General features: G+C 38.1%; 1 protein-coding gene across 1 annotated transcript in view; it reads left to right on the forward strand.

The window, feature by feature from the left end:
• PIK3C2G (phosphatidylinositol-4-phosphate 3-kinase catalytic subunit type 2 gamma) overlaps positions 1 to 26,742 on the forward strand; it is a 410,590-nt gene that overhangs the window by 313,450 nt on the left and 70,398 nt on the right. Inside the window, exons 27-29 of the mRNA XM_061124127.1 lie at positions 17,305 to 17,494; positions 17,995 to 18,116; positions 22,121 to 22,229. Of these exons, the coding sequence (XP_060980110.1) occupies positions 17,305 to 17,494; positions 17,995 to 18,116; positions 22,121 to 22,229 (421 nt within the window). The remainder of the gene's footprint in view (positions 1 to 17,304; positions 17,495 to 17,994; positions 18,117 to 22,120; positions 22,230 to 26,742) is intronic.

Below are 26,742 nucleotides of genomic sequence, written 5' to 3' on the forward strand. Positions count from 1 at the left end.
TTTACTCGAGCTGCTGACCTTGCTACAGTTAACTCCATCCAAGGTGTATGGGTTCACCTAATACCAAAAATAGTCCCCTCAGGCTATTCTGTCAGGATCTGACTGGGATGCCCTTCTTTAAAGTGGGCTGCAGCAGGGCAGACACAATGACTGGCATGTCAGTGAGACAGAGTCAGACGGGGGAGGAATGGAGAGAGGGCCAGAAAAGGTGGAGGTTAAAAACACGATTGTGCTCCAACCTGCATTTGATGTGTCATGCTTGAACAAAGCAGTTATCGGCTACAGTCCACAAATAAGCCCTGCTACCATTTAGAACAAAGGAAAAAACTATATATTAGATGAAGAACGTTCTTTCAGGACGAGGCCATAGAAAAAAGGTAAATAAGCTTTGTCTGCCAGAGCCTCATCCTTCCACATCCTCCAACTTCATCTGACACACTCAGATCTGTGAGGGATAGAATTGTAGAGATGGGAGAGCTTGCCTATGTTGACTCATCTCCCCTTCCCATTGAGAGGACCTGAACAAACAAAAGAAGTGGATCTGAAGCCAGTAGAATTCTGGCAGTGAGCTAGATCTCATTATCTGCCTGCATCTCTCCGCCAGGCTAATTTTCTCACTTTCAGATGTTATGTGGTACATTCTGTTAATTAAACATTTTTCTACAAATTTATAATCAAGAACTTGTTCTCTTTGGGAGACTTAAAACACATCTGGTCATCTAAACCACAGCACACTATTACTCTGTTCAGTAATTGTTTCTGACTTGCCATATCCTACCTCTTACTTTTGAGGACCTTATAAACTTGATTGTCTTTATTGAGGTATATCCACACCACCTCTGTTATTCCCAAATGAATTCTTGCCATGGTAGATCAATTTGTCAATATACATTCAGTCCTGCAGGTCTTCCCTGGTGGTTCAGTGATAAAGAATCCACCTGCCAATGCAGGAAATACAGGAGATGCCAGTTCAGTCTTCCCCCGGGTTGGGAAGATTCTCTGGAGGAGGGCATGGCAATCCATTCCAGTACTCTTGCCTGGGAACTTCCATGAACAGAGGAGCCTGGTGGGCTACAGTCCATGGAGCCGCAAAGAGTCAGATACGAGTGAGCACACATGTGCTCATTCCTGCTTTGTCTTTTTAACTTGTGTGTACAGCCTCATCAAAAATGGCTTCCCAAGAATTATAAAATTACTAGAAAAGAGGAGGGTTTCTGATCTAATCTTTAGTCCTATCCATCCCTTGAGACTCTGGACATCATCCACAAAGGTTTTTCAGATTATTTTAATACTCACTAGTCTTCTATAACTCTACAGAACATGTATTATTTCATGATATGCCTAATTTATTACTGAATTATATACTATCTAGTATATTACCTAAGTTAATCTGCTGGTTGGTTTAATCAGTTTTTCCCAAGTAAAGCAGAGGACTTATTTCCACTTCCAGAAGTATCTGAATGTGAAACAAGCTCTAGTCCCTTAAAATATATTAAAAAGTTTAACTTCACAGAAAATACAATTTTAACATGAAACATTAAGTGTATAAAACTCATATAATAATGGCTAACATTTAATATAGTGCTTCTTACATGTCAAACCTTGTTCTAAGTACTTTTCACACAGTAACTTGTTTAATCATCATGACAAGTCTATGAGGCAGTATCACTTTTCTCTACATTTTTAGATCAGGAAATTGAGACCCCAGAGAAAGAAAATGATTTGACAAAGGATACAGCCAACAGGAGACAAAGCCACGATGCAAATCCAGGGGCTCATGCCCCATAGCGCGGGGTCTTAAATTCTACTGTGCTCAGATGCTCCCCTCGCATGTGAGGGCTACTGGAGTTGTGCTGCTTCTTAATTCAGACCACAGTTTTCTTGAGATTTGTTCATCGGAGCCCACGCTGGCTGCAGGAAGATATTGTAACCTTTCTTGGGCACCTATCTTCATTCCTGAATACCCCGAGCCTTGGCGGACCGAGGTCCTTCCCAGAATTATTATTCTAGCTCTGTACTGTGCCACCATCAGGTGTCCCCCAGGTGTTTGGTTCAGGATGGTGATGCTAGTGGTAAAGAACCCACCTGCCCATGCAAGAGATATAAGAAATGCCAGTTTGATCCCCGGGTTGAGAAGATCCCCTGGAAAAGGAAATGGCAACCCACTCCTGTATTCTTGCCTGGAAAATCCCATGGACAGAGGAGCCTGGCAGACTACAGTCCATGGGGTCACAAAGAGTTGGACACGACTAAAGACCACCACCTGCCTTCCCACTTTTGGCACATTACCAGATGCCTTGAACCTCTATTTTTTTCTACTTTTCTTCTCAGAGAAATCTCCAGGAGACTCACCTTCCCATTAATTTCCAAGAGCCTGTCTCAGTAGTATCTTTTGTCCTAAAATCTTAATTATGTACCTTTATATTTTACATATGATTTAATATGCCTTGAGATTATCTTTTCAACTCTCCTTTAAGTTCCTTGGTCAGTATCTGTAGATCAAATGTTTAGGGTCTTTCCTACCACACTTTCCATCCAGCACTTTTGCTGGAACCTATTATCGAGGTTCAGGAAGCCTTGAACTGAATGTGACTATGATTCTTGGCCAGTTAAAAAGCTACTTAAACTCTCTATTATTTAGACATTTAAAATTTTAAAGGAAATTATACAGTATTCTTCTGTTAATGCTTAACATATAGAGTGAATTTATAAAAGCAGGCTGGTGAATTGAAAACAATAAGGAAGCCTTTAAAAATTCTGTGTGCTTGTTTACTTGTCTGCATAAATTATACTGTTATCTTAAGCTATGTTTTCTGACATTATATGGATATCCAAACTTAAGGAAAAAATTGAAGTGTCGATGACAGAGCACATAATTTACCAAACAGGAAACCAAGTTCAGTAATGGATCCAGCAATGGTCTTGGTGCCTCAATGAGTGTCATTAACTTGGGTATACTTATGAGAGCCCTGGTATATTTAAACCCCTTGTTCTCTTTGTTCTAACAAACTAGAAGTATTTTATGCCACTTTTTATTCTGATATCTCTACTAAGATACAGATAAAACTAAAATGAAAATCAACCCTCTCCCACCACCACTACTAAACTCAGAGATCTGGGTCATGAATGAGGACTAAGCCATCCGAGACACAGCATGTGTGGATACCTGAAGTGCCCTCATCCTGACTACGGTATTAGCATTAAGAGGTTGCCCCTCTTGACCCTCTTCGAGACTTGAAAGAAAGAAATGGCTTTTCCTGTGTCTCTCAGGGAGTACTCTATTCATGAACAACACAGGATCCTGCTTCACTCTGGGGTATTCACATTCTGGGTTAAGAAATGATCACAAGAGCTTCAGAAGGTGTGTGACATTAAAAAATCATATTACAACGAATAGCATTTAGAGAAAAATGAAAATAAAATTGGTTTACCAGCCACAAAGGTTTTTTACCTCATTGCCAATTCCTCTCTCTGCTTCCCTTACTTTTTTTTTTTTTTGTTTTACTCCCCTTACAGCTGCGTTCTGTTGAATAGAATCAGCAAAGTATCACGACTCAGTCCCTGCAAATTGATACTCTCATGTAATATCTCTGCCGAGCCCACTGCTAGGCAACAAAGGCAACCATCCATTAAAGTGCCATCCAAATGGGTTATTTCAGAATTTTCAGTCAGTCTCAAACCTCAGGCGAGCTGTCCTTTAGAAACAGGCAACCTATTTCACAGGCCAGACCGGGATCATCAAGCATAAATTTCCCAGCCTACCGTCCCTCCTATATGCAGATCCTGCTTTTCCCTTTACCCATTTCCTCCTCCAGAAATATGAGAAGACATTTTCCATTTGTCTTCCCAGATAATCCATTTGGCCTGTCACGCAGATTCTTTGGTTTAGTAAATGTAAGATCTCCAGCTCTTCAGCTAAAACTGAAGGCAGCTTGAAGCAAAACAGAACCCCAGACTTCAAAATAACCAATTATTTGCATCAGTGGGGTATTTTGATAGCAAGAACTCGATTCTATCTGGTATCTTTGGGGAGAAGCGCACACATGGACTCACACTGTCACCTAACAAACCAGAAACCAATATGCCTGGCCAGTTTCTATTGAAAACAAAGACCTTCTCTTCTGCTTATCTCTACCTATCAAATACTACTTCTCTTTGCTTATTGGCCAGTATTCTCTCATATAAATTCCAGAGAGAGACTGTCTAATTGACTTAACTAGTGGCCTTTATTCCTACTGGACAGGGTCCCTCATGCAAAGCCATCATGGATTCGGTTGTCCATTCTTATTCTCACCATGGGCCACCCCTTCACAGAGGACAGCCTGGAGCTTCTTCTCTGAACTCTGGGCTTTAGAAGGAACAATCTTAATAAGGAGCGGTCATTGGGTGGTAGAGGCACAATGACTGTCCCAACAAGTACAAGCATGAAGCTGCTGAAAACGATGACATCCCGAAAGAGTGCTCCCAGGCCTCACATCACAAACACAGAAGTCAGAGTCCCTTAGCTGACAAAGTATGCAGACACAGTGCCAGAAATCCCCAGTGTCCCCAGCATTCTTTCTTGTTTATTTTTCATGGCTATAAGCTTCCCAGGTGGAACCAGTGATAAGAATCCACCTGCTAATGCAGGAGATGCAGGTTTAATCCCTGGGTTGGGAAGAAATGGCAACCCACTCCAGTACTCTTGCCTAGAGAATCCCATGGACAGAGGAGCCTGGTGGGCTACAGTCCATGGGGTTGTAAGGAGACTAACACAACTGAGCTTGCACACCTAACCTAATAAGGTGAGACAAGATTCCTTATGCTCAAATGTCTCAAAACATAGTTCAGTGGCTTTCTACCTGGTTTCTCCTCCAAACTGAGAAACAGAGTATGGGACAGGAATGCAGATCCCTGTGCTCTTTTATCATTAAACTTTCTTGATTTTATTTTTTTAGGACTTTGCAAATTGTCATCTCATTGTTCAGTTGCTCAGTCGTGTCCAACTCTTTGTGACCATGGACTGCAGCATGCCAGGCTTCCCTGTTCTTCACTATCTTCTGGAGTTTGCTCAAACTCATGTCCAGTGAGTTGATGATGCCATCCAACCATCTCATCCTGTTGTCCCCTTCTCCTCCTGCCCTCAATCTTTGCCAGCATCAGGGTCTTTTCCAATGAGTCAGCTCTTTGCATCAGGTGTCATCTCATGGATTGCTGAATTCCACAAATAAGGGTCAAAGTTTTCTTTTGCCTTAGCTTAACTGTTGATACTTTCAGAAATGATGCTCACAAGAAAAACCAAATAAAAAACAGGAGTTAGAGGAACTAACAGTTATGACCTCCAACTTTGCTTAAATTAGGAAAGCAGATTCAAAGGGAAATGCAAATTAAACTGGCATTTCCCCAAAAAAAGTCTTCCACTTTTAAAAAATGTAATTGTAAGAACTAATCTGAACTAAATTGATTTTTGAAACTACTATTTTTTTAACTGCAGATAGGACAGCTTTTAGAGGGGCTTCCCAAGTGGCACAGTGGTAAAGAATTGGCCTGCCAATGCTGGAGACTCAGGTTTGATTCCTGAGTCAGGAAAAATCCCCTGGAGTAGGAAATAGAACCCACTCCAATATCCTTGCCTGGAATATCCAGTGGACAGAAGAGCCTGGCGGGCTACAGCCCAAGGTCTCGAAAATAATTGGACGTGACTGAGTGACTGGACACACACATATGATAGCTTTTACAATAAATAAATTTTTTAAAAAGCTGGCTTTTAGGGGAAGGTGGAGATCAAAACCTGGAATGCTATTTTGCTGGCATAGTACTTATACATAAGACTAGTCCATCTATATTTCCCTATGTTTTTTAATTCCATTTGCTCTAATTTGGCTAAATTTTGTAAGAAGCCTCCATAAGAAAATGTAAGAATTACTTACTCTATTAAAAGCCATGGAGCCTGGGATTCTTGTTTGTATGCAGTTGGGTGCCTTTGATGAAATTTGCATAACACTTGTAGATGAATTCTTAAGATTTGAAGTTTGGACTTGGAGGAGAGCAGTTTTTCATTCTTAAAGCCAGGTTCTAAACTATGAGTAGCAGAAAAGAGAAAAAGATGAGAAACTCTAAAGTTGCCTCTTGTTTTAATCCTTATCTAACATCTCTTTTGTAGGATTTGAAGAGTCTACCATAAGTCAGTTTCCACAGAATCATAAATCTGTACATTTGTTTTCCCTTGTATCTATCTTACTAGTTTACTGCCTTTTGGGCTCATATATATATTCATTTTATTACTTATTTAGTAGTAAGCTTTCTTAAATAAAATTTATAAGGCTTCCCCAGTGGCACTAGTGATAAAGAACCTGCCTGCCAATGAAGGAGACATAAGAGATACAGGTCCGATCACTGGGTAGGGAAGATCCCCTGGAGGAGGGCATGGCAACCCACTCCAGTATTCTTGCTGGAAAATCCCACGGACAGAGGAGCCTGGCGGGCTACAGTCCACGGGGTCGCAAAGAGTCAGATAAGATTGAAGCTACTTAGCAGATACACATTCTATTTCTAATAACTTTTTATATGTTACTTCATTTGATTCTGTCAATAGTCCCAGGGGATGGCATGGTTTAGTCATCAACTATATTTCTAGATGGTAACAATTGAGTCTCGTGAAAGCTGACTTTCTTGAGATTACAGGCAGAACTGATAAGTGAGTTCAAAAGAGAACAAAACTGATTTCTTGCATAATAGGTGCTCTTCTCAGGATGCTAAACAAAATTATGTGGGAATAAAACTACATAGGAAACTGATAATCTCAGATAATATGGATGTGCTTTAACTGTAGTGTCTTTGGATTAGTTGAAAGAACATAGTGAGAGAAAAAACCTAAATGTTCATAGCTCTGTTTCTCAAATTAGGGTACCATGCCATCAAAACTATATGAGGTTAACATGAGATATCCATTTTTAGCATCTAATTTTTTAAGGTTAGACCATGAAGCTTAAATGTATCTTCATACAAATAGACATACATACATACATACCTGCCAGAGGAACCTGGCAGGTAACAGTTCACGGGGTCGCAAAGAGTCAGACATGACTGACACGAAACGCTCATGCAAGCTCCAATGGTTACTCCAATGTAGTTTATGAAACAATTACAAACTTTTGCCCTTTTATTTATTCATATAAATTTATATTAGCAAAAATATGAGCTCAAAATATACAGTATTTAACCTGAGAAGAAAAAAAAAAAACTGACATGAAAGATTAGACCTGAATTTGACAGTTTTCTAAGACTGATAAACTCAATTGCCTATTCACACATAGCTAGGAAACCTATTAGTAGCAGTTGTTTCTGATGATAAGCAATTTAAAATACATACATAAAAAGGTACCTCTGTTCTGAAGTAGAAAAGAATTTGTACATATGTTTAAGATGGAACCTATGGCTTATGAAATTTTATCTTATTTTATGTCCCTTCGGACTATGTTCCCTTGATTCAAGAAATACTAAATTTTTTTCTGTGTTATTTCTGTATAAAAACTAAAGGGGCATTGTTTCAGTGCTTTTATCCCACCTAGGAATTCCATACTAATCTGTTGGCTTCTGCTCAGTTGCTCAGTTCAGTTTAGTTCAGTTCAGTCACTCAGCCGTGTCCACCTCTTTGCGACGCCATTGACTGTAGCACAAAGGGCCTCCCTGCCCATCACCAGTTCCCGGAGTTTACTCAAACTCATGTCCATAGAGTCGATGACTCCATCCAACCATCTCATCCTCTGTCCTCCCCTCCTCCTCTCACCTTCAGTCTTTCCCAGCATCAGAGTCTTTTCAAATGAGTCAGTTCTTCACATCAGGTGGCCAAAGTATTGGAGTTTCAGCTTCAACATCAGTCCTTCCAATGAACACCCAGGACTGATCTCCTTTAAGATGGACTGGTTGGATCTCCTTGCAGTCCAAGAGCCTCTCAAGAGTCTTCTCCAATACCACAGTTAAAAAGCATCAATTCTTTGGTGCTCAACTTTCTTTATAGTCCACCTCTCACATCCATACATGACTATTGGAAAAACCATAGCCTTGACTGGACGGACCTTTGTTGGCAAAGTAATGTCTCTGCTTTTTAACATGCTGTCTAGGTTGGTCATAACTTTTCTTCCAAGGAGCAAGCATCTTTTAATTTCATGGCAGCGGTCGGTCAGTTCAGTTCAGTTTAGTCGCTCAGTCGTGTCCGACTCTTTGTGACCCCATGAACCGCAGCACGCCAGGCCTCCCCGTCCTTCACCAACTCCCAGAGTTTACTCAGACTCATGTCCATCAAGGCGGTGATGCCATCCAGCCATCTCATCCTCTGCAATCCCCTTCTCCTCCTGCCCCCAATCCCTCCCAGCATCAGGGTTTTTTCCCGTGAGTCAACTCTTCACATGAGGTGGCCAAAGTATTGGAGTTTCAGTCTCAGCATCAGTCCTTTCAATGAACACCCAGGACTGATCTCCTTTAGGGTGGACTGGTTGGATCTCCTTGAAGTCCAAGGGACTCTCAAGAGCCTTCTCCAACACCACAGTTCAAAAGCATCAATTTTTCGGCACTCAGCTTTCTTCACAGTCCAACTCTCACATCTATACATGACTACTAGAAAAACCATAGCCTTGACTAGACAGACCTTTGTTGGCAATGTAATGTCTCTGCTTTTTAATATGCTATCTAGGTTGGTCATAACTTTCCTTCCAAGGAGTAAGCATCTTTTTTAACTTCATGGCTGCAATCACCATCTGCAGTGATTTTGGAGCCCAAGAAAACAAAGTCTGACACTGTTTCCACTGTTTCCCCATCTATTTCCCATGAAGTGATGGGACCAGATGCCATGATCTTAGTTTTCTAAATGTTGAGCTTTAAGCCAACTTTTTCACTCTCCTCTTTCACTTTCATCAAGAGGCTTTTTAGTTCCTCTTCACTTTCTACCATAAGGGTGGTGTCATCTGCATATCTGAGGTTATTGATATTTCTCCTGGCAATCTTGATTCCAGCTTGTGCTTCTTCCAGCCCAGCATTTCTCATGATGTACTCTACATATAAGTTAAATAAGCAGGGTGACAATACACGGCCTTGATGTACTCCTTTTCCTATTTGGAACCAAGTCTGTTATTCTATGTCCATTTCTAACCGTTGCTTCCTGACCTGCATACAGGTTTCTCAGGAGGCAGGTCCGGTGGTCTGGTAGTCCCATCTCCTTCAGAATTTTCCACAGTTTATTGTGATCCATACAGTCAAAGGCTTTGGCATAGTCAATATAGCAGACATAGATGTTTTTCTGGAACTCTTTAGCTTTTTCAATGATCCAGCAGATGTTGGCAATTTGATCTATGGTTCTTCTGCCTTTCCTAAAACCAGCTTGAACATCTGGAAATTCGCGGTTCACGTATTGCTGAAGCCTGGCTTGGAGAATTTTGAGCATTATTTTATTAGCGTGTTAGATGAGTGCAATTGTGCAATAGTTTGAGCATTCTTTGGGATTGCCTTTCTTTGGGATTGGAATGAGAACTGACCTTTTCCGTTCAGTCATGTCCAATTCTGCTCCGAGGTTCCCCCGTCCTAAATTGCATCATATTTAACAACACTCGTTTATCTGACTTGTTAAATCTGCCACTTGAGAAACTGGAGATGGATTTAGGTGAAAGTTGCCTTAAAACTCTAGGTTTATCATAAGAGTTCATCCTTCACCACTAGCCCTCTTGCATCTTAACTGTTGGGAAATGTAAGAATAAGGCTATGATGTGGTTGAGATTATGTGAGCATGAGTACATCAGAACTCAAGATTTATGGTTCATAGTCCTGTCTTCAGGAGAAGTGAGTACATGCTGTTACCATAAAACTTTCCATCCCAATACATAAAATGTGCTCAGTAAATATTTATTGAATGAGTGAATAAATTTTAAGGTCTCCATAAATCATGTTTAGTATTATTCTTTTACTATTATTATTGTCTTCATGTCTTTAAACTGCTGATGAGGAAAGAAATGAACGTTTTATCCTGTACTATCTATCTACCCATAAATTCATAAAGTCAAAGGACATCTTTAGAAATAATGAACACTGTGGAAATGAATAATGATCAGGGTCATATTTTAACTTTCTTAGCAAATTTTGGCCAAGATTGATATATAATAATGGAAAATTTTAGATTTTTTTAAAAAACCTAATACCAGAACAAGATAAATGGGCTTGAAGTTTTATAAAAAATGAGGGGGAAATTATTAAACATTATTGATTTATATTTTTAACATCAAGGACATGGCTGCCTCTTCATAAAGAAATCACTGCATGATAACTTGGATAGATGCCCACCCAGAAAACCAGTGTTTGATTACATTCACAATCTATTCCTCTTGGAAATTTTCAGTAAGCTCAGAATAGAAGGAAACTTAGATAAACATGTATTTTAAAGTGAAAAATTATAATCTTTAATGTCACTAATGTCAAGAAAAATATAATAATGCCTCTATCTTTATAGTAAAGCTCTATATTTAAGATTTGGTATATTGCTATTTTCCACTTGAATAAGAAAACAAATAAAGCAATTCCAGATAATTTTCTTTTAATTTTTGAAATAACCAGAATTTAGTACAGTAAGTAGTTACAAGATAAACATTCAAGAGTCAGGAGTGAAAAAAATGGAAGGGGAACTTTATATGATCACCCTAAATAGATACAGAAAATGCAGTTATTAAAATTTAGAATCACTTTTTTTTTTAATTCTAAAAATAGAAAGAAGTGTCCTTAACCTGTAGCTAAAAACTATAGACCACATTGTGCTTAGTGGTAAAACATTAAAAGCTTTTCCTTATAATCAAACAAACCAAAAATGCCTGCTATCACTATTTTCATTTAACATTGAACTAGAAATCTTAGTAAGTAAAAGGTAACAGAAAAATCTGTCATTGTTTTCATATAACATGACTATGTCCATTCAAATTTCAAAAGAATATACAATATATTGTTAGAAATAATAACTTAAAATCTACTCATATATTAACAGTTATTCATTAAAATTTAGGAAAAAAAACCTAGAATTTACAAGCTACAATAAACCTAACAAAAGATATGCAAAACATCCACAGTAAAAAAAATTCTAAAATTGTACAGAAGGATGTAAAATGAGACTCAATTAAATGGAGAAATATGCCATGTTTAGTGGCTGTAAAGTTTCAATACTGTGAAGGTGTTGATTCTCCCTAAATTAATTTATAGTTTAATGAATGCCACTCAAATGATTGTTCATTTATTTTGTGTATGGGTAAGCTTGATAAGCACATCAAGCTGAGCACATCACGAGAAATGCTGGGCTGGATGACTTATAAGTTGGAATCAAGATAGGTGGGAGAAGCATCAACAACCTCAGATATGCAGATGATGGCAGAAAGCAAAAAGGAAGAACCAAATAGTCTCTTGATGAGGGGGAAGGGGGAGAGTGAAAGAGCTGGCTTAAAACTAAATATTAAAATAAACTAAGATCGTGGCCCCATTACTTCATGACAAATAGAAGGGGAAAAGGTGGAAGCAGTGACAGATTTCCTCTTCCTGGGCTCTAAAATCACTGTGGATGGTGACTGCAGCCATAAAATCAGAAGATGACTGCTTCTTGGCAGGAAGGCTATGACAAACCAGAAAAGTCCATATAGTCAAGGCAATGGTGGTCCCAGTGATCATGTATCGTTGTGAGAGCTGGACTGTAAAGAAGGCTGAGCACCAAAGAATTGATGCCTTTGAACTGTGGTGCTGGAGAAGACTCCTGAAAGTCCCTTGGACAGCAAAGAGATCAAACCAGCCAATCTTAAGGGAAATCAACCCTGAATACTCATTGGAAGGACTGATGCTGAAGCTGAAGCTCCTGTATTTTGGCCATCTGATGGTAACAGCCAACTCATTGGAAAAGTCCCTGATACAGGGAAAGATTGAGGGCAGAGGAGAAGAGGGTGTCAGATGATGAGATGGTTGGATGGCATCACCGACTCACTGGACATGAATTGGGTGAATTCCAGAAGATGGTGAAGGACAGGGAAGCCTGGTATGCTACAGTCCATGGGGTCCCAAAGAGTCAGACGTGACAACAACAGAAGCTTGATAAGCTGATTCTAAAATATATTCAGGAGGTTAAAGGACCTAAAATCATGGGGAAAAAAATAAACACCTAAAGAAGAACAAGGCAAAGGAATTTTCAAGACTTATTGTAAATTCTAGCTATTTAAGAATATGTAGTAAGTTGGGGCTTCCCTGGTGGCTCAGAGGTTAAAGCATCTGCCTGCAATGCGGGAGACCTGGGTTCGACCCCTAGGTCAGAAAGATCCGCTGGAGAAGGAAATGGCAACCCACTCCAGTATTCTTCTTGCCTGAAGAATTCCATGGACGGAGGAGCCTGGTGGGCTACAGTCCACGGGGTCGCAAAGAGTCGGACACGACTGAGTGACTTCACTTTCACGTTTCACTTTCAGTATTAACACAGAGATAGACAAATTGACAATGTACAACCAAATGAAGAAGCCAAGAACAAGCCTATATGTATGTAGACCACTGGTGTTGGACAAAAGTTGAATCGGTGAGGAAAGAATGGTCTGCAATGGAAAAAAAAAAAAAAAAAAAAATTGGTTAAACTAATCATTGTATACCTATACTTCCAGATAGATCATTTTTTAAAAAATAAAGTTAACTCCATTTTCCAAAATAGAGAGATTGTTCATTCAACAAATATTTGAGGGCTACTTACTATGCACACGTTATTGTAAAATTTTTCTTCCAAAATATATTTGTTGTTGTTGTTCAGTCACTAAGTCATGTCAGACTCTTTGTGACCCCATGGACTGCAGCACAGCAGGCCTCTCTGTCCCTCAGCATCTCCCAAAGTGTGCCCAAGTTCATGTCCAAAATATATTACTGTTAAAAAAAGCAGATTACATTGTGATTTTTGACTCTTGCCTTTTTTACTTCCATCTCACACAATCTCAAAATTCTTACAAAGACATGCTCCCTTTATCTGCCTGGTTCCTTTCTTCCCGTCCTCACTCTGTCAGTCACACTGCAGTTTCGTGCTGTCTATTAAGAACCAGTCATCCATCTACCTCTGAGCTTCTGGATGAGCTGTTGTTTCTTTCTAGAATAGTCTCCAACAGAAATTCCCATGGTCTATGTTCTTGGCAAATTAAGTTAATCAAATCACTCTGCTCATCTTTTCAGTGAAATTATCCCTGACCATCCTGCTTAAGGGTAGCTCAGCTGGTAAAGAATCCGCCTGCAATGCAGGAGACCCTGGTTTAATTCCTGGGTCAGGAAGATCCACTGGAGAAGGAATAGGCTACTCACTCCAGTATTCTTGGACTTCCTTTGTGGCTCAGCTGGTAAAGAATCCACCTGCAATTGTGGGAGACCTGGGTGTGATCCCTGGGTTGGGAAGATCCCCTAGAGAAGGGAAAGGCTACCCACTCCAGTATTCTGGCCTGGAGAATTCCATGGACTGTATAGTCCACGGGGTCACAAAGAGGTGAACAGGACTGAGCGACTTTCACTTTCACTTTCATCCTGCTTAAACTGGCAACTGTTTCCTACCCCACATTCCCTCTCCCCAATTTCTATCTTAGTTTCTTCTATGGTTTATATTACTTTCTCAAATCCTATATTTTTATGTTTATTTCATGATATTTTATATTCACATTATAGAAACTTTATAAGGGGAGACATTTCTGTCTGGTTTTCTCATTGGTATAATCCCAGTATGCACCTGGCATATAACAAGAGTAAAAACAGTAGGAGTGTCATCTGTGTCTGTATGTCTGTTTGTTTGCACAAGTGTATAGAGGAACCGCAAAAGAAGACTACCAAACTGTTCATAGTGGTTATTTGGGGGAGGAGAGTGGTAACGGAAGAAGGATGAGGCAAGCCTTTTACATTTTACTAAATATTTTACTGTGTGACTTGAATTACATTTTATTTTTTAAAAAAAAAAAGCAAATGTTTTAGTGTGCATGGAATTTCTTTCATAATTAATAAAACAGATGCTGTGGACAGCATCCAAGACAAAACTAAGTAACAAGGTGTTTCTAAGAACAAGCAGGGAAGGGCAGATCATTAAGTTACAAGACCTGTGTAACAGCATCTTATGGGAGGAAGCTAAGGAAGCCACAGGTTATCTGATGGACCTGAGAACAAGGCTCCACAGAGCTCACAGGTACTCACTGGAAAGCTGAGTGGGCCAATTTGATAAGCTATGAAGCAGCTGAAACGGGGAAGGACTTTTACACACTCCAGTTCAGAAGGAAGGGCAAGGGTTCCATGGCAAATCTGAAAAGGCTGAAGAAGTCTATAAACTCTCAAAGGTAACTGGCTAGAAAAAGTCCTAAGCTGAACACAAACTGCTATAAGTATAATCCAAATGAAAGGAGAAAGATTGTAAGAGCAAAGGAAAAACAAAATCCAGAAAAAATTGGGGGCAAAGCAGCACATCTCAGAAAGTATGAAACAGTATTTTTTCTTACCACTCTGACAGCAACAGAAAAGAGGGCTTAAGATCCTGAGAACCCTCTACTCCTTCCTGAAAGTTTAATTTCATCTTAAATGAATAAGTAACATGGATCATGTCTGAATGTCATACAAAATTAGAATTTAAAAAAAAGAAATAAGATGCAAATAAAATCTCTTCAATGAAAGTATGCCAGAAAGACGTTCCTAACAAAGGGATAAGCTGTTATATTTCAAATTGAGCTAAAAGAAATTAAGAAAATGATAAAGATATGAAGGAGCAATGTAAATTATAATTAGAGAAAACTCAAAAACAAAATGATGAAACCTCCCAAAAATTAGAAAATAAAACATACTTTAATAAAGTCCCCGAAGAAGAAAACCAAAGTAATATATCAAAACAATACCAAAACTAAATTGTATATTTAGTATTTTAATAAATATTAACACCATAATTCAAGAAGTTTTCAGAAAAATGAAAAGATTTGAAATTACACATGGAAAGGACACTTTGCATGTTGAGAAAGCTACCCAGAATAACCAACCTGAACCATACCTTTGGAGAAAGTATTGGATTTGAGGGGAAAAAAAACTTCCTTTAAGCATCTAGGCAAAAATATCAATTCATTTGTAAAGGGAACAAAGTTCAGTCTGTCATAAGAGTTTTGGGTTTTAATCCTTTATTCCAGAAGAAAATTAAATAATATTTTTATGACCCTCCAAAAAAGAAAACGTGAGCCACGGATGTTGTAGCCAGTAAAATTGACTTTCATGCATAAAGGCCACAGAAAAACTGTTATCAACGCCCAGAACTCAGAAACTTACTTTCCGGAAAACTTCCGGAGGAATTTGCCAGAAAATGAGCATCAGATAGTTGAAATGACAGAGGGATGTGACATAGGACTGGTACAGCATATCATATTTAATGATAGAAGACAGAATGTGTAATATGTATAGCATAGATACCATATGATGTAAATAGAATAGCTCTGTAAAAAAATGGGAGTGAAATAGGAAGCACATATGAAAAGTGGAGTAGGCATAAAGATTGCTTTATTATATGAACTGGGATAAAAAGGATAACACTGCAATCAGATACGGGAGAAAAAGGGCATGGGGGATAAAGGGTATTATCTGAAGATATTCATTATACTATTAGGACACAAGTGCAAACCTTCTTAAATATAAATAATCATCATAATAAAGCAGACCTAACCAAAAAAAATAAGTAAATAAAGACCAGAGTGAAAAGCATTTCATGTAAAATATGTGTATATTAAATATAGTATTATAGTATACAACTTCTTAGAAAATAGTTGACAGAGGAAATCAAATATATTTGAAAATAAAACAATGAAAGTTAAATCATAATTTTTCAAAAATGTTTAAATATAGGGGGAAGAAAAGAATAGTACAGAGAGTTCAGGGATAGATGTTGGGCTTCTTGGAACATACACTGTTTTGATAGATATAACTTCTGGAATTGTTTAAGTATTTTTAACAAATTGATGTTTTAAATTATTCCTAAAAAATATAATACGGAAATCTGAGACCACATTACCTGTCTCCTGAGAAACCTGTATGCGGATCAAGAAGCAAGGGTTAGAACTGCACATGGAACAGAGAACTGGATCAAAATTGGGAAAGGAGTACGTCAGGGCTGTGTATCATCACCCTGCTTATTTAACTTATATGCAGAGTACATCATGTGAAAAGCACAAGCTGGAAGCAAGATCGTTGGGAAAAATATCAACAACCTCAAATATGCAGATGATACCATTCTAATGGCTGAAAGTAAAGAGGAATTAAAGAGTCTCTTGATGACAGTGAAAGAGGAGAGTGGAAAAAGCTGGTTTAAAACTCAACATTCAAAAAACTAAGATCATGGCATCCAGTCCCTTCATTTCATGGCAAATAGAAGGAGGAAAAAATGGAAACAGTGACAGACTTTATTTTCTTGGGCTCTAAAATCACTGCAGATGGTAACTACAGCCACGAAATTAGAAGACGCTTGCTTCTTGGAAGTAAAGCTATGACAATCCTAGACACTGTATTAAAAAGCAGAGACATCACTTTGCTGACAAAGGTCTGCCTAGTCAAAGTTATGGTTTTCCCAGTAGTCATGTATGCATGTGAGAGTTGGACCATAAAGAAAGCTGAGTAATGAAGTACCTATGCTTTTAGTGATGTTGAAGAAAACTCTTGAGAGTCCCTTGGACTGCAAGGAGATCAAGCCAGTCAATCCTAAAGGAAATCAACCTTGAATATTCATTGGAAGGAATGATGGTGAAGCTGAAGCTCCAAAACTTTGGCCACCTGATGGGAAGAGCTGATTCATTGGGAAAGAGCCTGATGCTGGGAAAGATTGAGGGCAGCAGGAGAAGGGGACAACAGAGGACAAGATGGTTGGATGGCATCACGGATTCAGTGGACATGAGTCTGAACAAACTCCAAGAGTTAGTAGAGGATAGAGGAGCCTTGTGTGCTACAGTCCATAGGGTTGCAAAGAGTTGGACATGACATAGTACTGAACAACAACAAAAATAGAAATTTAAAGAATTTCTATTTTTGAAAAATTTAAAGAAGTCAAAATAGAAATATTGCAATTAGCTTTATATTTCATCACAAAAATTTCTCTTATATTTGCTAACAGCTCAAGATGTGAATTTGAAGTTGATAAAAAAAAAAAAGTTTACTATTAATAGTTGTACTCCAAATCAATAGGCATGGTCCTTGACTTCTCCATCCACATCTAACACAAGGAAATGACTCAAGTGAAATGGGTCAACTCAAGGGGAACATCACTCACTATCTTATCTTTTTTCATTTCTCTAGGAAAATAAACGAAAGTCTGGAGTGCTTCCCTGTGAAACTGAATAACTTGATCCACACACTTGCACAAATGACATCCATAAGTCCTGTCAAATCGACTTCACAGACGTTTTCCCAAGAATCCTGTATGCCAGGTGCAAGCAGGTCAATCCAAAGAGCAACAATCTTAGGGTTCAGCAAGAAAACCAGCCATGTAAGTTTCAAAACTGTCATCTTGACTTAAATATCATTTGACTACATCTCCCACTTTGCTTCACTATACACACTCTTCCTCATACCATGCTTATTTTTTTTTTTTACTATGCATATGAAAAATCAGTTACAGTTTGAGTAGAAGTGCAGTTAAGGAGGATGTTCCAAGGAGAAATCATAACAACCAGAGCTGTTAGTAGAGAATCATCAAAGAGAACAGTTCCTGCCCTGTGGTAGACTATAAGTCAAGAACTAATTAAAATGTCCACAGGACAGAAGAAAAGAAATTAGGCAGTCTGTTCCCAGCACCTAAGATTATATCTTTCTATACCATGTGTTTATAGGTAATTTTGCCTTTACAAAATGCACCTCTTATCTTTTGTGATGATTTTTTTTTTGCAGAGAAATTCTTGCTTTGTTTAGTTTACATAGAGCCAGATTTTAGAATGTATTGAAGGTTGATACTGCTGTCTTTTGATTTTGTCTATTTATTTTCTGCAGCTGTATCTAATCCAGGTGACTCACAGTAACAACGAAACAAGCCTGACAGAAAAGTCATTTGACCAGTTTGCAAAACTTCACAGCCAACTTCAAACGCAGTTTGCATCACTGACCCTCCCAGAGTAAGGACTGTCCTCCCTGGGGTTTTGCGTTCAGTACTTGCCCTTGAACATAAGGAGAAATTATGGTTATGGGGTTTTCTATTTGTGAACAATACAGCGTTCTGATTCTAGTTCCACTGAACCTATCCAAGCAGTCTCTATTGGTCTCAGAGTAAAGAATCTTTTGTCTCATCAAACAGAAAAAGGTTTTTAATTTTGTCTGCTTTCAGACATTGGTGTTGTAAACAAAAAAAATCAGAACCAATTTCATTTTTCATCAATTATCAGTAAAATTGTTTTCTTTGCCTGTTTTTTAAATTTAATCTTTTTCTAGAATTTTCTGTTAAAATAAAATTGAAAATGCAGAACGAAATTGGATATATCTTCTCTTTCAGCAAATAATGGTGACAAAAAGCTCTGATATATTTATTTGCTGTACAAGAAAAATTTATTAATATCAATTAGTATACAAGTAAAATTTATTTACATCAGTTCATTTTTGTTATTAATTATTAACTTGATCCCCTGGAGAAGGAAATGGCAACCCACTCCAGTATTCTTGACTGGAGAATCCCACGGACAGAGGAGCCTGGCAAGCTACAGTCTATGGGGTCGCAAGAGTCGGACACGGCTAAGCATGGAGCACACACATTAACTTGAACTTGGGTTATCTAAATTTAACTTGTTATTACCTTTATTTTGCAGTCTTGAGAACCATTGCTTCAGTTCATGTTATAGCAAAAACATATTAAGCATAAACAAAGGGTATAATTCAAAATAACTTCTGATCAAATTAATCTTCTAAAATTTATCATTTAGAACTAGTCAAATTTAGATTATAGACTTGAGTATGTGGAATATCTTGACTTTTTAAAAAGGAACTTTTTAGAAATTTTGATATTTGCACTTAGGCATATCAAATGTATAGAGTAGTTTCTTGGTATCCACAAGGAATTGGTTCTAGGATCCCCCTCCTGCAGACACCAAAATCCTTGCATGCTCAAGTCCTACCCATAAGATGGAGTAGTGTTTACATATAACCTAACCACAGTCTCCTCTTACTTTAAAGTCTCCTCTTACTTTATTTTTTATTTATTAATTTATTTATTTTACTTTACAATATTGTATTGGTTTTGCCATACATTGACTTGAATCCGCCATGAGTGTACTTGTATTCCTCTTACTTTAAATCACCTCTAGATTTCTTATAATATCTAATACAATATAAATGCTATGTAAATAGTTGTAAATACAATGTAAATGCTACGTAAATATTTTCTGCATGCAGCAAATTCAAATTTTGCATTTTGGAACTTTCTGGATTAGTTTTTCCTAATAGTTCCATCTACAGTTGATTGAATCTGCAGATGTCGAAACTGCAGATAGGGAGAGTCAAATGTACCAGGATTTTTCTTGAGTAAATGGTCCTTTAAGTTTCAAAACTGTCTCTGTTCTACTCTTCTCTCTCCTCAATACATATTAGTATGACCTGTAAAACTTTAAAGTGTCAGTAATCTCTTTCCATGTGCCTTATCTAGATTTTCAGCTTTAGTTAGGATTCTGCTTTGCTCAACAACTCCTGTCAGGTGACCTAAATTGGTTTTCAAACCATTCAAGCAACATGTGGAAGGGAGGAATATTTAGTCCTTTGTGCCCTGAACAATATTTGTATGCTGACAGTCCCAAAGGAACTCATGCTTATAGCAATGCATATACATGAAGGATGAAGGCAAGATTGCCTTTGACTCCTAAATTTACTAAGAGAAGCTCTATGCAAATTATGTAAATCCAATCTAGAAAGTATGATCAGAAAGTTCAAATTAGACATATTGTAAAACAGTGGTCTTCAAATTAGGCTGTTTGTACTTCTTGGTACCTTCTGAGAATACAAAGACATAGGAATCTTCCTTGAAATTAATCATCTTTAAAGTCATCTGCATGAGGGCTTCCTGGTGGTAAAGAATGGTAAAGAATCCACGTGCCAATGCAGGAGGCACAGGTTTGATCCCTGGTCCGGGAAGATCCCACACCCCGCAGAGCAGCTAAGCCTGTGCGCCACAAGTATTTAGCCTGCGCTCTGGAGCCTGGGAGCAGCAACAATGCAAGCACGCGGGCCGAGAGCCTGTGCTCTGCAGTAAGGGGCCACCGCAATGGGAAGCCGTTGCACTGCAGCTAGAGAGGAGCCCCCACTCACAGCAGCTAGAGGAAAAACCCACGCAGCAAGCAAGACCCAGCACAGCAAAAAATAAATGAATTAAAGTATAAAATAACAATAAAACTCATCTACTTGGGAAAGGTTGATTTCCTTTCCCTCGCTTACTTTCACCATCGCTCTTCTCCCAGCCATCTAGGAATTTATGCTGATACACTGTCCCAGGGAGTACAGTCTCTGAGGCTCAAATAAAGGGCAAACCAAAATACCGGTATTGGTACTGAGAAAATGAATTATTCTAGTATTCTGGATATCAAATCTGTTTGCAGGTCAGGTTTTTCTTAATCTGTGGTGTGAACAGAATTGAAAGAAGACTTGTCAGCACCATCAGATAAAATATCCTAAAAAATAATTTTCAAGAACTATTACTATGTTATATTTGACATATAGCTCAAAAGCATTTCAAACAATTGAAAGACATTACTGGAGCTGAATTCCTTAATTCTCATATATTTATTTACAGGCAATATTTTTTAGTACATCCATCTATAGAAATGGAATAGAACTAATGTTGAACTCCATTTTATTCTAGCAATTCTAGAACTGCTAAAGAAAAATTCTAAAAAATTCTAAAGAAAATTCATCCACAAATAAGCAAATTAATGTTTAAAACCAGAAAAATCTATCTACTTACCAAATGTATTTCTGTGCTTTGATTAATTATATATGATACTAATTTTTATGATAACTAAATCTGGATGAAAACTTTTTAATACTTCAAGCCTTAGAACTGCAAAAGTAAAAAAGTAAAATATCAATTATTTAAAGACACATACATATTATTTTGGATTTCCCTGACATTTCCAACAAGAAGCAATGGATAGGATGTCCTGTAGTTGTCACATACGTCGGTGTGTTTGCTGACAGTCCTTTGCCATCCCCCATGCTCCTTTGCCCAGGGGAAGGTCAAGACCAAAGAAGCAGAAGATGAAGGTGGCAACAGCAAGACTGCAGTCAGAGGAAGTTGCTAGATAGTTCCTAAAACGATGCATTTAACCAGAAATGTTAAAGTGTTAGTTGTTCAGTTGTGTCTGCCCCTTTGTGACCCATGGACTGTAGTCCGCCAAGTCTCCCCTGTTCATGGAATTCTCCAGGCAAGAATACTGGAGTGGGTAACTATTCCCTTCTCCAGAGAATCTTCCTGACCCAAGAAACAAACCTGAGTCTCCTGCATTGCAAGCAGATTCCTTGCCATCTGAGCTACCAGGGAAGCCCTTAAGCAGCAAAACCTGTTGCCTTTAACAGGTCATGCCACCCAATAATTGGTCGTAATCAATGTCCAACCCATCAAGATGAATCATCAGATAACGAAGAGGAAATTCTGCAAGTCAGACCTCTGAGGAAAGTGATACTTTGTTCCAAGAGACTAAGACCAGATGGAAGCATATGTCACTTCGTGAAATGTTTAATTTAGCTAGTGTAGCAGTGTCTCTAGTGAACCCAGAAGCAACAATACCATCTGACTTTTCGGGAAAATTATGAATCATTAAATTTCAGAAAGTATTTATTAACCCCCACATGTATCAAAAGACAAAATGTGTGGTCTGCCATAAATACAGTAAGAGGGAAAATACATATTTGTTTAGTGTGCTAAATTAAATTAAATTAATGTTAATATTAATGACCGTTAAAATAGCACATGTCCACAGCCATGTTAATAAAACTCTCAGAATTAATCATGCATTCTGTGGTTTCATAAAAAATGTTTTCCTTGGCTCTTCCATCTGATGCAGCTATAACTCCATGAACAATTCTAAGATACAGACACCAATTTCCAAACTAATGAAAATATACCTTTTTCCTTTTAAAACAGGTTTCCTCATTGGTGGCACTTACCTTTTACAAATTCAGATCACAAAAGGTTCAGAGATCTAAATCATTACATGGAACAGATATTAAATGGATCATATGAAGTTGCAAACGTATGTTACAATTTACTTTTATACTTTTACATATGGGCTGTTTTATATATCGTTACTGGGAATATTTTTAAATACTTTATACCATCTTTGGTCCTACATTTACTCAACACATATGCAAATTAAAGTTATCTTGTCAATTCCGTGCAAAAACCAACTGGGGTTTTAGTTGAAATTGCATCTTAATATCTTCCAATCCATTGTCATATACCCATTTAAGTATTTTTAGAATGTTTTCTCAATAATATTTTATTGTTCTATGCACAGAGGTCTTAAAAATATTTTGTTATACCAGATATGGTACTTTTTAAAAATCCTTTTTCACCAGTATATAGATAGAACTGATTTTATATTTTGATGTCTTACCCAGATTTTAGTCTGGTAATTCCTCACTATCTTGTTAGCTATCTGATGCTTTCAAGCAGTTTGAAAACAAATTGTCTAATTATCCAAGTTATTCTCACTAGGAGGTCTAGAGTAAATGACTGAATCTACTGTCACTAAAAATGGGAGTTTGGAGCTGCAGTCATCACCCACTCAATCCCTCCCCTTCCAGAGATATCTGCCATTCTACCTCCACCCTGTGTTCTAACAAACCTTGTCTCTCATAGGGAGCTGTTTCAGAGCATCTAAGTTTGTGGTCACTTCCCAGATGAAAAAGTATTTGAGAATTTCTTGGTGAGATTTTGGTACTACTCACCAGTGATTCTGAGTAGGCTGGAAAATTGAAAAGATACACCACTTCCAAGTTTTGCTCCCTTCTGTCATTTGCATCAAAAAAAAGAACTCTTAAGATCCCTCCCTATATACAGATACATACAACGTACACATGCACACAGAAGATACAGGTCCTTCTGAGGATTCAAGAGAGCACTTGCTCCCTTTACTGTTAAATCCTTATCATCATGAAAAGTTCCTATGAGATAAATGTACGTTACAGAGGCAGGTACCAAGCTAATAGAATCCTCTGGGGTTATTGGCTAGACATAGGACCTTTTAGGGATTTATCTCGGAGAAGGCAATGGCACCCCACTCCAGTACTCTTGCCTGGAAAATCCCACGTACGGAGGAGCCTGGTGGGCTGCAGTCTATGGGGTCGCTAAGAGTCAGACGACTGAGTGACTTCACTCACTTTTCACTTTCATGCATTGGAGAAGGAAATGGCAACCCACTCTAATGTTCTTGCCTGGAGAATCCCAGGGACGGGGGAGCCTGGTGGGCTGCCATCTATGGGGTCACACAGAGTTGGACACAACTGAAGTGACTTAGCAGCAGCAGCAGCAGCAGCAGCAGCAGCAGGGATTTATCTAGAACATCATCCCTAAGGGTAAAAGGTTATTGTTGTTGTTGTTTAGTTGCTAAGCTGTGTCCAATTCTTTGTGATCCCACAGACTGTAGCCCACCAGTTTTGTCCTGGGATTTCCCAGGCAAGAATACTGGAGTGAGTAGCCATTTCCTTTTCTAAGGGATCTTCCCAACCCAGGGATCAAACCCACATCTCCTGCATTATAGGCAGATTCTTTACTGCTGAATGACCAGGGAAGCCCAAGTGTAAACGGTACAAGATCTATTAAACTTTTTGCCTTTTGATGAAAGAATGGAGACTGCTTATGGAATATCTTTAGCTAATCCATATATCTGGAATAACTTTAGTGTCCCAATGAGAGACCATTTCTAATATTAATCATGCTAGTCAACAAGCCACCACTTTTATGAACAAAATCTCATCTTTGTGCTAATTAATAATGTCCATTTTCTCAAGGTTTTCAGCATAATGGCTTGAGTTACATATATTGTGAAATGGTTACAATAGGTTTAGTTAACATCTATCATATCCTATAGATACAATAAAAAGAAGAGAAAAAAGCAATTTTAAAATTTATAAATGTCATAAGATGAACATATAATAGCTCTACCTCTTCTTCATCCTCTCCCCCAAATTTTAGAGTGCTTTTAATTACATCAGTAATTAGCATTTGTAAACTGTCTATTGTTGAGTTGTGAGTATATAAAAGAAGCACTTATATTGACTGCTTCTAGTATGAATTTCTTGATTAAAACAATGAGAACCTCCGATTTCTTTCCCTTCTCCTCTATCCAGGCACCCTGACAGTGAAGCCTTTCAGTTCAGTTCAGTCGCTCAGTTGTGTCTGACTCTTTGTGACCCTGAGGACTGCAGCACGCCAGGTTTCCCTGTCCATCACCAACTCCCAGAGCTTACTCAGACTCCTGTCCATTGAGTCGGTGATGCCATCCAATTAGGACATTAACAGATCACTCCTGGATTCTAGTCTCTTTTCCTTTTATTGAAGTATAGTTGACTTGCCATATTATATTAGTTTAGGTGTACAGCATAGTGATTTGGTAATTTTTCTGCAGTCTTGATTAAATCCTAGCAGCACTTTGGTATCCTTTGATCTAAGAAACACACAATATGCAGACTTTGAACTTCAGTAAGTTAAAGGTATTGTAACAAGAGGACTACAACTAACCCTATAAAAGTGCAAGTCGCGGAGCTGTGTCCGACTCTTTGTGACCCCGTGAACTGTAGCCTGCCAGGCTCCTCTGTCCATGGAATTCTCCAGGCAAGAATACTGGAACAGGTAACTGTTCTCTTCTCCAGGGAATCTTCCCACAACTGACCCCATAACTGGGACTTAATAAAGCGCCAAAGAAATCTATTTTTCTCAGCTGTACATTCAATAACTTTTCTTCTCCATGTGCAACTTGGGAAAGACATTAGATGAGATTACTTTCCAGTCAGAGTGTAAATTGTTTTAGTTACATGTTGTATAGCAGATTAAGTCAGTATATATCAAGGTAACCTTACTGAAATTTAAAAATAAAATATATTAATGAACATGTTCAAAATTGTTTCCTAACTGTAGGTTTGCTGATTCAGGATGTTGGCTTATTGCTATACCTCCTAGTTGGGTAATATTGTGGTTTATTGATGAATAGACCTAGTTTAAAAAAATCCCACAATTCAGATTATAAGCATCCTAAGTCTATTAGAAAAAAAAAAAAAAAAAACCACAGTTGTCAATAATGATTGTATTAGATTGCACATAGTCAGGATCAAGAAGAGAAAATTTGAAATCCCTATCACCAGTCCTTAAGACTAGCGGTTAAAGCTCAGTTTCTGGACTGTGCTTGGGACATCACCCGAAAATTTATAAGACTGCAAAATATCAGCCTCATCCTCAATAACAATCTAAATCAGAAACTTTGGGGATGAGGTACAGCAATGTGTTTTAATAAGCCCCCCAGGGTGTTCTGATCCATGATAGTGTTGTTGTTGTTGTTTTTGGCTCTGCTGGGTCTTCATTGCTTTGCTCTGGCTTTCTCTAGTTGCGGTGAGCAGGGGCTACTATTCATTGTAGCACAAGGGCTTCTCATTGAGGTGGCTTCTCTTGTGAAGCACAGGCTCTAGCCACTAAGGGTTCAGTACTTGTGACAGTGGACTCAGTAGTCACCACTCACAGGCTCTGGAGCTCAGGCTCAGTAGTGGAAACACATGGGCTTAGTTGTTCTGCAGCATGTGAAATCTTCCTGGACCTGGGATTGAACCTATGTCCCCTGCATTGGTAGACAGATTTTTTTTAATGCACTGTGTCACAAGGGAAATCTCCATGACATATTTGAGAACCATATTTCATAGTCTAGTCATCTTTCCTCTTTTTTTTTTCCCCCCCAGTTTGGACGTGGACAGATATTTGGTTTCCAATGTAGTAGATATTAAGGTACCCTACTATATTATTGATTTTTTAGCAAATCTGAACTCAAGAATATTGTGCTACAATATTGTTTCCAGGCTGGTAGCTCAGCTGGAGATGCTGTTTTGTATCAAAGGACAAGTGCCTGAGCACTTAAGGAGGTATACTTAACCCAGTTCCCAGTGAGGTAAAGAAGGCATCCCGGGGAGTATGGCATTCAGGTTGTTGTTAAAGGGCACACATAATAGAAGATAGTAAATAGCAACTGGGAAAAAGTTGCTCTAGACAAGGGGAATTGCAAGGACAAAGCATCCATTATGGTTACATGTTTTTCTCTTGTTTGGAAGCTTAAAGAAATCAGTGACTATATTCACTTAATTTTTATTCAGGGACAGCACACTTATAATCTCATCAATACTTAACAAATACTTTAAATGAAAAATAACAGAATTATTAGCATATATTAACCTATAGGATTTATGTTGTTTTGTAAAACCTAGGGGACTGAAACTTTGCATCTGAAAAGTACTAGCAGTCTCCTAACTTATTCTTACCAGTTTTATTTTAATGCATGTTCCCAAAATACATAATTTATCTTTAATATATAAGCTACCATGCTAGTAAGCAATAAAGGCTTTAAAATTTGTAGAAAATAATGCAAAATTTTAGGGACATTTTGGATTATATTATAAAATAAATATGAATGCAATTTTTATTTTTTTTTTCTCACCCCACTGTATAATCCCACATGAACTCTGTGACCAGACACCTCTGGCTTGGTAAAGAATGGTCTGGAGAAT

Source organism: Dama dama, chromosome 22 (assembly GCF_033118175.1).
Source record: "Dama dama isolate Ldn47 chromosome 22, ASM3311817v1, whole genome shotgun sequence".
Classification (NCBI taxonomy): domain Eukaryota; kingdom Metazoa; phylum Chordata; class Mammalia; order Artiodactyla; family Cervidae; genus Dama; species Dama dama.